The 13,718-nt window shown below is 42.9% G+C and overlaps 1 protein-coding gene across 1 annotated transcript in view; it reads right to left on the bottom strand.

Moving 5' to 3' along the window:
* EPYC (epiphycan) overlaps positions 1-13,162 on the bottom strand; it is a 71,996-nt gene extending 58,834 nt beyond the window's left edge. The window contains exons 1-2 of the mRNA XM_077470919.1: positions 13,009-13,162; positions 10,883-11,053 (exon numbers count right to left, since the gene is read on the bottom strand). Coding sequence (XP_077327045.1) covers positions 10,883-11,044 — 162 coding nt within the window. The 5' untranslated portion in view covers positions 11,045-11,053; positions 13,009-13,162. The remainder of the gene's footprint in view (positions 1-10,882; positions 11,054-13,008) is intronic.
* Positions 13,163-13,718: the final 556 nt, after the last annotated feature.

The raw sequence follows: 13,718 nt of genomic DNA, 5'->3' as shown, positions 1-13,718 counted from the left end.
TCACTAACACACAACCTGCTTGTTCCACAAAAGTTCTTATAAGGACTGGTAACTTGGTATAGGGTGCTACGGTACATAGGCTTGAGTGCGGTACAGTCTGCTGTTCTGTAAGGACCGCTATCGGTCCACAATAGATAGGGTTGACGTGCACCACTGCTGACCGCTGCCCTATACTGCAGCAGTCCTTCAGCGGTATAGGGACTGACGTACAGTCTGCTAAACACTAATACACAACCTGCTTGGTCCACAAAAGTTCTTATAAGGACTGGTAACTTGGTATAGGGTGCTACGGTACATAGGCTTGAGTGCGGTACAGTCTGCTGTTCTGTAAGGACCGCTATCGGTCCACAATAGATAGGGTTGACGTGCACCACTGCTGACCGCTCACCTATACTGCAGCAGTCCTTCAGCGGTATAGGGACTGACGTACAGTCTGCTAATCACTAACACACAACCTGCTTGTTCCACAAAAGTTCTTATAAGGACTGGTAACTTGGTATAGGGTGCTACGGTACATAGGCTTGAGTGCGGTACAGTCTGCTGTTCTGTAAGGACCGCTATCGGTCCACAATAGATAGGGTTGACGTGCACCACTGCTGACCGCTGCCCTATACTGCAGCAGTCCTTCAGCGGTATAGGGACTGACGTACAGTCTGCTAAACACTAATACACAACCTGCTTGGTCCACAAAAGTTCTTATAAGGACTGGTAACTTGGTATAGGGTGCTACGGTACATAGGCTTGAGTGCGGTACAGTCTGCTGTTCTGTAAGGACCGCTATCGGTCCACAATAGATAGGGTTGACGTGCACCACTGCTGACCGCTCACCTATACTGCAGCAGTCCTTCAGCGGTATAGGGACTGACGTACAGTCTGCTAATCACTAACACACAACCTGCTTGTTCCACAAAAGTTCTTATAAGGACTGGTAACTTGGTATAGGGTGCTACGGTACATAGGCTTGAGTGCGGTACAGTCTGCTGTTCTGTAAGGACCGCTATCGGTCCACAATAGATAGGGTTGACGTGCACCACTGCTGACCGCTGCCCTATACTGCAGCAGTCCTTCAGCGGTATAGGGACTGACGTACAGTCTGCTAATCACTAACACACAACCTGCTTGTTCCACAAAAGTTCTTATAAGGACTGGTAACTTGGTATAGGGTGCTACGGTACATAGGCTTGAGTGCGGTACAGTCTGCTGTTCTGTAAGGACCGCTATCGGTCCACAATAGATAGGGTTGACGTGCACCACTGCTGACCGCTGCCCTATACTGCAGCAGTCCTTCAGCGGTATAGGGACTGACGTACAGTCTGCTAAACACTAATACACAACCTGCTTGGTCCACAAAAGTTCTTATAAGGACTGGTAACTTGGTATAGGGTGCTACGGTACATAGGCTTGAGTGCGGTACAGTCTGCTGTTCTGTAAGGACCGCTATAGGTCCACAATAGATAGGGTTGACGTGCACCACTGCTGACCGCTCACCTATACTGCAGCAGTCCTTCAGCGGTATAGGGACTGACGTACAGTCTGCTAATCACTAACACACAACCTGCTTGTTCCACAAAAGTTCTTATAAGGACTGGTAACTTGGTATAGGGTGCTACGGTACATAGGCTTGAGTGCGGTACAGTCTGCTGTTCTGTAAGGACCGCTATCGGTCCACAATAGATAGGGTTGACGTGCACCACTGCTGACCGCTGCCCTATACTGCAGCAGTCCTTCATCGGTATAGGGACTAAGAGTTTTGTCACAGGGTCATTTAAAAAATGACAGGCAGAGGAAGAGGCAGGCCCTTCCGCAGGGGTGGTAGGGGTAGGGCAGGAGCAACAGGCTTGAGCCAAAGTGGGAAGTTGCAGAAGGTGCGTTCAATTACTTTAAAGGATGCACCAGACTTGGTTGAGTGGCTCGCTCAGCCTTACTCTTCTGCACCCTCCTCATCCTCTCGATCTGCACCCTCTTCTTCACTCTCTGCTATGTGCACCCCCAAAGACACTACCACCAACAACACGACCACCACCACCACCACCACATACCTTCCGCTTGAGTCACTGGAATTATTTTCCGATCCATATCAAGAGGACATTTCTGATGCGCAGCCACTCTTGGTATTGGATCAGGAAGAGGAGGTAGCAACAAGCGCTACTCAGCAGTCTGACGCCAGTACCCAGATCAGCCCAAGGAGGAGGTTGGTCCCCGGTGTTGCTGCCTACTCCGAGATCTCTACTTATAGCGGTGGGGAAGGTGACGTTGATGATGACGTGTCTAGTGATGTCACGTGGGTGCCCACAAGAGAGGAAGAGGAGGGGAGTTCAGAGGGAGATATGGACCAGCAGATAGGGAGGAGAAGCAGCAATGACTTACATTGCACAGCAGGGACAAAGCAGACTGCAAATGTATCAGGAGCGAGTCATCGACCATGTACGGTCACATCTGGCGCTCCCAGGACACCGGCACATGGCTCCGCAGTGTGGGCTTTTTTTAACGTGTCCGCTGCTGACAATAGCGTTGCCATCTGCAATCTTTGCAGTCAACGCGTTAGTCGCGGTAAGCCCAATACTCACCTAGGGACGACCGCCTTAAGAAGGCACATGAGCAGCCATCACCGAGCCCAGTGGGAGCAACGGAACACACAAAGCCACACTGCAGGCTCTCACCGTCCAGCCTCGTCTTCTACTTCTCCTTCTCCTCTCTCCTCACAATTGTCCTCCACTCCACCTTCCATCACGCCAAGCTCACATTTTTCTGCAAAAAGGCAGGCTTCCGTGGGCCTAATGTTTGAGCGTAAAAAAATGATGACGCCGGATAACCCTCTTGCCCAACGGTTGGCGGCTGGCTTGTCAGAACTCATAGCCCGCCAACTACTGCCATATAAACTGGTGGACTCGGAGGCCTTTCGCAAATTTGTGGCCATTGGAACACCACAATGGAAGGTCCCAGGAAGGAAGTATTTCTCAGAGAAGGGCATCCCAGAGCTATATGGCCATGTTCAGCGGCAAGTGAATGTATCTCTGGCACACAGTGTCGGTGCCAAGATACATCTGACCACAGACACGTGGTCTAGCAAACACGGGCAGGGAAGGTATATCAGTTTTACTGCCCACTGGGTGAACCTTCTGACGGCCGTCAAGCATGTAACCCGTGGCACCCGTGTAGATTTGGTTTTACCGCCACGGATTGCATGCAGGCCTGACTCTTCTTCTCCTCCTCCTACTCCATCCTCCTCCCTCTCCTCCTCAGCTGCCTCCTCCTTTTCCGCTGCTAGCGTCTCTTCCACTGCACCGCCCAAGCTCCCCAGAACCTATTCCACATGCCAGGTGAGACGTTGCCATGCCGTGCTGCGTCTGTTGTGCCTGGAAGCAAAGAGCCACACTGGCCCGGCACTCCTTTCAGCTTTGCGTTCACAGGCAGATGAGTGGCTAACACCGCTCAATTTGACAGTTGGTAAAGTGGTGTGTGACAACGGTGCCAATCTGCTTAGCGCATTGAAACAGGGCAAAATCACGCACGTGCCGTGCATGGCACACGTCTTAAACTTGGTCGTGCAGCGATTCCTTGTCAAATACCCTGGGGTCCAGGACATCTTGCGGCAGGCAAGGAAAATCTCGGCCCATTTCAGAAGATCTTACACGGCCATGGCTCGCCTTGCTGACATTCAGCGGCGACACCATCTGCCGGTCAGACGTCTTATTTGCGATTGCCCGACGCGATGGAACTCAACCTTCTATATGCTTGATAGGCTGCTCCAGCAGAAACGTGCAGTTAACGTCTACCTGTATGAACTCTGCGAAAGAAACGGTTCTGGGGAGCTGGGTTTTTTTTCACCGCGCCAGTGGCTGCTCATGCGCGACACATGCAGACTTCTGCGGCCATTTGAGGAGATCACCAAACTGGTCAGTCGCAGCCATGGCGCCATCAGTGACATGGTACCTTATGCCTTCTTTCTGGAGCGTGCATTGCGTCGTGTCATTGATCAGGCTGTGGAGGAGCAGGAGCGGGAAGATGAGGAAGTCGCAATGCTGGATGAATTCCCAGGGGGGGCTACTCTATCTGAGACAAGTCAACAACAGGAGTCTGATGAGGAGTCAGAGGAGGATGGTGCCGGGGCGGATGAGCAGGAGCAAGAAGAGCATGCTTTAAACCTTTCTGGGATCCCTGTTGTGCGAGGATGGGGAGAGGAGAATGAAGAGGACGACATTATCCTGGATGATGAGCAGGAGCCAGGCCACCACACCGCTTCCACTTTAGTGCAAATGGGGGCCTTCATGCTCCAGTGTTTTAATAGGGACCCCCGTATAAAAAGCATGAGGGTCAAGGACCAGTACTGGGTGGCAACGTACTTAGACCCCCGGTACAAACACAAAATGGCGGAAATGTTACCGCCGTCGCAGAGGGCTGTCAGAATGCAGCACTTCCAGGCCTTGCTTCGAGAAATGCTGCATTCTGCTTTTGCGTGCGCTGGCAGAGGAGCAATTCCCACTCCCAGAGAAGGATTTGCGGGTACCAATCCAACAGCGCCTGCAAGAAGAGGCCGGTTTGAAGATGTGTTGGTGACTTCGGATATGAGGTCATTCTTTCAGCCGACCCATCGACAGGTGTCATCCGGATCCAGCATCAGGGAACGCCTAGACCGTCAGGTGTCCGACTACATTGGGTTAACGGCCGATGTGGACGCTCTGAGGAGTGATGAACCCCTAGACTACTGGGTGGGCAGGCTTGACCTCTGGCCAGAGCTTGCCCAATTTGCAATCGAACTGTTGGCTTGCCCCTCATCCAGTGTCCTGTCCGAAAGGACGTTCAGCGCAGCAGGGGGGATTGTGACCGATAAGCGTACTCGCCTAGCTCACCACAGTGTTAACTACCTCACATTTCTAAAAATGAATGAGGCATGGATCTCGGAGGAATTCAACACATGTGATCAGTAGACCATGTATATGTCTATAAACAATTTTTGGAATCAAGCACACAGACCTTCTTAATTCATTTGGCTCACTTCCCTGACCCAAAAAAGCACACCGTACTATATGCCCCTACCCTCCTCTTTGAAGAGGTTGAGCGGTGTCATATTTCTACTGGGGCTGCTTATTATGAGGGGTTCCCACCATCCCTGTGCTGTGCTGACTTCCTCCTGGGTGTTCTTATTATGAGGGGCTCCCACCATCCCTGTGCTGTGCTGACTTCCTCCTGGGGGTTCTTATTATGAGGGGATCACACCATCCCTGTGCTGTGCTGACTTCCTCCTGGGGCTGCTTACGGTGCTGCTGTCAGCGCTGTATGTCACGGAGCTGCTGTCAGCGCTGTATGTCACGGAGCTGCTGTCAGCGCTGTATGTCACGGAGCTGCTGTCAGCGCTGTATGTCACGGAGCTGCTGTCAGCGCTGTATGTCACGGAGCTGCTGTCAGCGCTGTATGTCACGGAGCTGCTGTCAGCGCTGTATGTCACGGAGCTGCTGTCAGCGCTGTATGTCACGGAGCTGCTGTCAGCGCTGTATGTCACGGAGCTGCTGTCAGCGCTGTATGTCACGGAGCTGCTGTCAGCGCTGTATGTCACGGTGCTGCTGTCAGCGCTGTATGTCACGGAGCTGCTGTCAGCGCTGTATGTCACGGAGCTGCTGTCAGTGCTGTATGTCACGGAGCTGCTGTCAGCGCTGTATGTCACGGAGCTGCTGTCAGCGCTGTATGTCACGGAGCTGCTGTCAGCGCTGTATGTCACGGTGCTGCTGTCAGCGCTGTATGTCACGGAGCTGCTGTCAGCGCTGTATGTCACGGAGCTGCTGTCAGCGCTGTATGTCACGGAGCTGCTGTCAGCGCTGTATGTCACGGAGCTGCTGTCAGCGCTGTATGTCACGGAGCTGCTGTCAGCGCTGTATGTCACGGTGCTGATGTCAGTGCTCTGTATTACGGTGCTGCTGTCAGTGCTCTGTATCTCCTGCACCCTCTTGTTTGCCTACCCTGGTCCCTGACCTTCCCTCTCCTCCATTGCCTTCATTAGCTCCATAGTCCTGAATTGTCAGAACAATTTCCCAAATAAAAAAAAAATGCTTGTAGTTATCGATCCCAAATTCACCTCATACATGTATTATGCTATTGTCCAGGTGGTGGGACTACGTGCTACCCCCTAATAATTACCCCGTGGCCGCAAATTCGACCTAAAGGTTTGCGAAATTCGCCTCCCATTGAAGTCAATGGAGCCCGCGGCGAACGGTCGTTTTCGCGAACGTTTGTGTCCGTTCGCGTTTCGCGTTCGCGAAACGTCCCGTCGGAAGTTCGTCCATCACTAGTCAGCATATAGACACATCTTATATTTTAAAGAGCACTCCCAGTGATGTGGATGGCATATACATTGTGCATAGGCATGAGCGGGGAGGCCAACCCAAAACAAAATATAACATTAAACAGAGAACAATGATCTTTAAGTTTGCAGTCCACCCCAACATTACAAAACATTCAAGATAAATAGAGATTATAATCACAACCCTATTATGAAATGCCAGGATGGGCTGCAAAGATTCATTTAGACAGCTGACACTCTTATAAAGGGGAAAAGGGAGAAGCTGAGGAAACATGGCCAACAACGTATATAGGGCATACCAATTTATTAGGTAACAAGCATATATGCAAGGTATCCCCCTGGATGATAAGATGGTTGAGAGTCACTCTTCTAGCCACAGTTGCAGCCAAATCTAGGATAGATGAACTGATGAAGTTTAAAGGAAGGTAAAATGAGCCATATACTGAGCTATGACCTAGAATTCTAAGGGCAGGAGATAGCACGTTGAGCCTGGGGGTAACTTCTTAGGACAAACACTTACCGGTAAGTAGGAAGTTAGATAGGTGGTGGAAGGTTCAGCATTGGTTGGCAAACAAAACAACCAATCGCCAAGTTCAGAAGGCTAGTTTGGGAGAGCCCAAGGGATCAAAAGTGTGATTCCAAGATAAGTGATTGTTAATGCATTGGTCCAAGTGTGCAGGGGAAGACTCCTGAAAGCATACTGCAGACAACTTTGGGGAGTCACGGTTGGCCTTGGTTCCATCTTCCAGTGGATAAACCTGTAGATTTTCCAGTCTCTGAAGCATGAGTTCATGGGTGACACAGGTGTATTTCTTACCCTTGTAAGTGAATTGTAGGCTAAATGGAAACCCCCATTTATATCTGATTTGAGGTTTCATGAAAATTTGGAGGTGTGGTTTCAAGCTCCTCCACTTTGCACCATGGGGCAAGGTCTTGAAAATCTGATAGGCATGTCCTTAAAAGAACATAGAGGCACTATCTCTAGCAGTAAGGGATGGGTCTCTTTGGTCCTGTAATAGTGCATCTGCACAATAATGTTTCCAAGGAGCATTTGGTGAGGACTTGGTGGATGCAATTAAATTCTAGATGTTCAATAAGAAAGGAAAAATTAGTTCTTCAGAAAGGGCCATCACCATTCATTGTAAATCCAAAATACTCTCCAGGATGCCATGGATACAAAGAGTGGACTATCTGGGCTGGTTTGATAGGGGATAAGTGACTGCTTGATATCCATTTATTCAGGAGTACTTTAAACTCTTGTTAAATGCTTTGTTCTGTGGCAGTTCCTCTTAAACTACACACTCATCCTGTTATGGGGTAGGGGAAGGCACTACACGGGGACATTTGCATGTGGGTTGTGGCTATGACTGCATCATGGTGTTGTCCTCTCTATGCTCCAGTGTTTAAATCAGCAAGATTGTTATTATTGACAAAAACTTTTGAATGTGAGAGAAAAGTCTGCCATCATATAAAAATATAAAAAAATTCCAAAAGGCTTTGCTGTACATATCAATCCCTATTAGAGGTTCTTCTAAGAAAATTAGACCAATGTTGGTCAAATCCTAAGCATGGCAAGTCATTTTTTTATCTCTATGCTAAGAAAAAGTTTTCTTATAGTACTTCCAATTCCTCATGAACTCCATATAATAAATGTATAAATAGGTCATAGGGTCAGTACAGTGAATAAATAATACAATCATACAAAGAAAGGCTTAAGGCTGCAGATAATTGGAGAAAATAATAATTTTGTGTTGGTGGCTAATGCGGCGTACACAGGACCAGACTTTTCGATCGTGTATGGGCTCCAGCGGACTCTTTTTTCCCAAAAGTCAGACGGACCTTGAAATAAAACACAAAACTTTCTGACAAACTCGAGTCCGGTCAAAAAACCCGTTCGTCTGTATGCTAGTCTGAGGGACGAAAACCGATGCTAGGGCAGCTATTGGCTTCTGGCTATGAATTTCCTTATTCTAGTCTGGTCGTACGTCATCACGTTTGAATCGGACTTTGGTGTGATAGTGTGTGGCCAAGTCAGTTCGTTCGGAAAGTCCGTTGAGAAGGCCGTCGGACCTAGTCCATCGAAAAATGTCCGGATGCGTGTACGCGGCATAAGAGGAAGCACTGTCAGGAATTGCTGGTAGAGAAGTCTAGCACCCAGAGCCCCAGACATAACATTTACATACAGTTTTGGAGAAATTAGGAAAAACCTCAACTCTCACTGTCAGGATATTATTATTGTGTATGACTCATGATACACATTCATCTTGTCTTTGTCTCAATGACCATTGTCACCAAGACAGGAAGTGAGAAGAAATCTACAATTTTGGACCCGCCTCCATCACAGGAGTATAAAGATATTACCTGTTCTGGTGACAGTTGCCACAGGTAGGATTTTCTCTCATTTTAGAGATACTTCAATTTACTTCCTGTCAAGTCTCTGAGGCAGAAAGTGATAATACATTTTTAATACCTTTTTATTATAAAAACTTGGTGGGGACTCTGACCATTCCCTACCCCATCCAAAGCTAAAAAAAAGTTTTGGATTAATGTGTGCTTTAAGAGTTATTCTAAAGTAATAGGCATGCCTTCATGTTCCTTCTAGAGATATGATGTTCCAGTTATGGGAGTTTGAAAACAGAAAAAAAATCTGAGATAAAAGTATTAATAGAATAACTTCATTGCACTGGTGTAAATACAGCAGTGTAGAAGTCCAATATGCTAAATCAGTTAATCAGTTACGTTTGCCACTTCCAGTTCCTACATCATCATTTTCTTTTGGTATGTACAAGGCACCTAAACTAGGTATATATTTTCTCGCTATACTTTTATAGACTTTCAACATCTACATAATGGTTTGCCCAAACTAGTCTTCCAAAAACACTAAATTATCAAAATTATGTCATAGTATGTAAAACAGATTTTGATGCCTGAAAGGTTATACAGTATATACAGTATATTCAATTCTTGGTAATACTTTTTATGAAGCTATATATGCAAATTAGAACCGAAAGAAAACATCACCAGCATATCATAAAAAAATATTCTGAGAAATATATTAGGACCAAACTTAGAGTATGTAACAATATCAAATCAAATAGGAACAAATTAAATCATTTGCAAAGATAGCTGGATAGAAACAATAGCTTGATAACTTGTCTGGTCTTTATGTAAAATTTGCTATAGTAGCATAACACTGCCCTATCACATCCAAAGGGGTGTGGCATTAAACGTTCACTGGGATGGTGAGGTTAAAAAGAGGACAGTACATTTTCATCCACCCTCTCTTTTTTTTTTAAATTTCCTATAACAGCAGTTAACATTCAATCTATTGCTAGGACCAACTGCTAACTTGAATCAAATGCCATAAGGCTATCTATGTCCCACATATGGTCTGCAGATTCAGGATTTAGACAAAACTGACTGTCTGTTAGGAGGAACAGTGTAAATATCACACCACAATGTATATTTACACTTAGCTACATTGACCTGCAGCTTAGCTGTGCTAATCCATTTTAACATTTAGTTTTGAAATCATTTTACAAAGTGCTAAAGTTTTCTTGTTCAAGAAAATGGTAATAGAATGCTCAGATTAAATTAATTATAAAGTGAGTAATGTAGTATTCATTTGTCTATTTTTCATTTGTTGAATTTCTTGTCGGTAATTATTTTTGTAGGTTAAATTTTGGAAAATCAACATTCCTTCTTAAACTGACATACACATTAATTGTAAGTCATGTACTGTTATCATGAATAAAACACATATGAGATAATTTCATTATTAAAATATGATTTTGTTTTAGGACCTGTGTTTGAGTTACAACAGGCATGTATCCTCTGGTTAACCTTTCTTTATTATGTTTATCAATCCAAATGACAGTAAAAGAAATATGAAAAAAAAGGTACAAAATGTTTAACTTTCTTCATTAGTTCTTAAACTCTGAACCCCTTAGGTGCATGTGACATATTACTTTTATAGTCCCTACTGAAGCTTCTTTGATGACTTAAGTCTGGGCATAACTGGCCAATCAGAGGCTCTGCATAAACAGTGATTCTTTTCTTTGCCAGAGATCACCGTGTGACCAATGCTCCAGAATTTGGTCACATGTGGTTCACAAAAAAAAAAAAAATTAAAAGAAAGCAAGTATTTGACAGCTGTCTGCTGCTGTTTTCTGGGGATGAGGAATGCAATAAAGGAGAGTTCTCTGGAAGGTAATAATAAGGCACACATTTTTCCTTTTATTTATGTTCATGTCCAAAGAGGCCACAAATTCAGAAACCAGGTGAAATCACTTTAGTAAAACACTCCTATAGTACTTATTGCATTGTGAAGCTCGTAAACAGCAATTTACAGTGCTAAGCCAGACATATTCTGGTCCTTTTAAAACCACAGAGCAAGACAAAATTGACAGTTAATAATGACAACCAGTCACATATTAGCTTTTCAGCTAATTCATGAAAGTCTTTCTGATTGCTTGCTGTTGGTTACTACATTTTGCATATTTCTCTTTATTCTGTAATAGTATTTTGTGTCCAGGAAACTTGGTCTAGACGGCAATGACAAATAAAAAATAACTAAAAAATACATACCTCTCCTTGATCGATATTAGTGTTTTCATCATAGTCATAAAGATTATAGAGTAAGTCAACTTCATAGGCCGCCGTGTCATAATTGATGCTATTCGTTGGAGGAGCAGATACAACTGCTTTAATTATAAAAAGTCCCAGGAATATATTTGCAAGTATCTTCATTCTTCAATGCTTTAAAGGGAAATAGTAGTATAAAAACAGTTTAAAAACATTCATGCCATAGCTGAAAGAGGTGATATTTAATGTGTTTATGTAAAGTAGACCCATGTCTCAATATATCTGAAATGTGTGATGCTAAGTCCAGACAGAACTTCAGGACTTAAGAAGAAGCATTGAGAAAATCACACAGTAGCATTAATTCAGTGACTTTCCTTCATATAAATATACTCTCTCATAGAATTTGGATGTATGCCACTGAGTATACAAGTCACAGTGCCACAGACTGGGCATCCAGCATCTAATGGAACATGATGCCCCCTTTGCATAATGTTTGCTATTATGTATTTGGCTCCATGGTACATTATCAGACATAAATAATTAGGCAAAGCCTAAAGCAGTAGGTATGTGCAGTAATCCAAAGCAGCTAGTCAGAAAGCATCCTTACCTGATATAATGACAGTTAACTGAAAGTTAACTACAAAAGTTCTACTGAATTGGCCTATGAATGCCCACGTCTGCCAAGATAAGCTAATGTGCACATCTAGTCTGTTCTTCATGTTTTATCCCTATTGTAACATTCCACCAAAATAATTGCTTATAGCCTAATTCAAATATGTATCTCAATAAGATGCTAGCATGTTGCTTGCTTTGATAAGGAAATACAAAAGGTCAAGTAACAGCACCCCTACTGGCCACATCACAAGCAAAATTGTTGTCACATGTGCCACCTAATCACTCTGTTGATTTTTGCTGTATAGAATTTTTTTTGTTTTCAAAAAACTATGCTTAACACATCTTCTCATCAAAGCATGTTATTAAGTGATTATCATATTTTATTATATACATTTAATTAATATTTGAATATACAAACTTTGATTCAAAGGAGATCTATTTGTCACTGGAATGAACTTAGCCCTGCGTAAATAAGCATGTGACGTGCAACATCTCTGAGAATGACAGTAGTCTTGAAAACCCTAGCTGTTGCATAGTGCAATACACTTGTCCTATTCATCTCCAACTCCCAGTAAACTTCAGTCCAGAAACATTACCAATTCATGTGCAAGAATGCACTGACACACAAACTAAATTTCAGTGGCTTAAAAGAAAGAAAGTCTTTATGAACCAGCTTTAGGCATGAGGATATGAAATTCCTCTGGGAACTGAGAACAGTACAAAGCTCTCCTTCATGTCAGATTCTCAAAGATACTTTATGCTGAGCACCCATCAAGACTACTGTGCTTGAATTACCTATTTCCACTGCAAAAAGTGTCTTAGGTTGGAATAACATTTTGCAGAACACATATTTTCATTTGGTTATGTTACATATGATACAGAGTGTGTGTATGTCTGTGAAATATATATATATATATATAAAAGAATATATGAGAAGTTCCAAAAAACTTGTTTTTTTGAACTAGTGATAAAGAAAACTAAACTTTTAAAACAAAAATTTAACTTTCAACATAGTAATAATAACAATGTTGCTAATAATAGTTGGTATATGTTTACTTTTTTGGAATAATTTCCTTACATAAAATGTTAAATATTTGCTATAGTTTTTCATTTTGTGTAGAAAATAAAATAAATATTCTCCTAATATCTAATGATACTATGTTTTAGTTAATTAAATTCTAAAGATGATATTGTATACTATATATGGTATATATGTATATATATATATATATATATGTATATATATATATATATATATATATATATATATATATATATATATATATATATATATATATATATATATATATATATATATATATATATATATATATATATATATACATATATAAAATCAAAGTACAAAGTAAACAAGTAAACAGGTAACAATTTTATAAATATTAGGGGCTATAAAGTCCTAAGCACTTCACATATTGTACAATATCACATTGAACAAATACAAATGTGCAAGTTAAAGTAATTGCAAAAAAGGAGACATCAGGAGAGAAACTTACCTTGGCTCCTAACTTCTGGAATGGCAGCAGGTTAGTTTGAGTACACTGCAAGTGGTATGTGACCCGACCAATTAAAAGCCATATCTCAGTCTGTGGGAGGGTGGTACCTTTGCTTGTTAGTATCAAGTTGGAATTCACTCCATAGTAAATGTCTTTGGATTTGTGTTTGCTAGAATTAGTAATATTAATGGTCCTCTGTTTATATTGAAACATGATGTCCACTATGCATTGATTTTGGTTTTCAAGTACCAGATGTCTCAGCTTGCAGTTTACTTTGACATGTGAATGCTTCCATTGTGACTCTTGGACCTGGGAAGTTTGTATATATGTAATTATGCTACAACTGCAGTTTACACAGACTTTTAGAGAACAGTGAGAGCAGCAGGCAGCAAGCAACAGGAAACCCAAACAGTCTTTAAAGTCTTACAAATTGCTTTATTTATCTTTGAGGTTTTTCATGTTATACTGAAATATTGATTTAGAAACATAATAAACATTAAGTATAGTTAGATATTTAAACATTTATTCTTTATATTAGTAAAATATTAATGTATATGTAGAACAGTAGATCTAGAGTTTTCTAGCTGTTGCGCAATTATTTTGTCAACCTTACCATGAGCTATTTATCACAACTGGTATTTTCAGCTATTGAATCTGAAAGGATCAAGCCTTTATCTGGAACAATAAATAGAGGAAAAAACAAAAAGGTC

The sequence above is a fragment of the Lithobates pipiens genome, unplaced genomic scaffold (assembly GCF_037356315.1).
Source record: "Lithobates pipiens isolate NorthernLeopardFrog02 unplaced genomic scaffold, aLitPip1_a1.2 Scaffold_8, whole genome shotgun sequence".
Taxonomy (NCBI): domain Eukaryota; kingdom Metazoa; phylum Chordata; class Amphibia; order Anura; family Ranidae; genus Lithobates; species Lithobates pipiens.
Note: the sequence above shows the minus strand (reverse complement) of the source record. Positions and strands in the feature narration are given on the sequence as shown.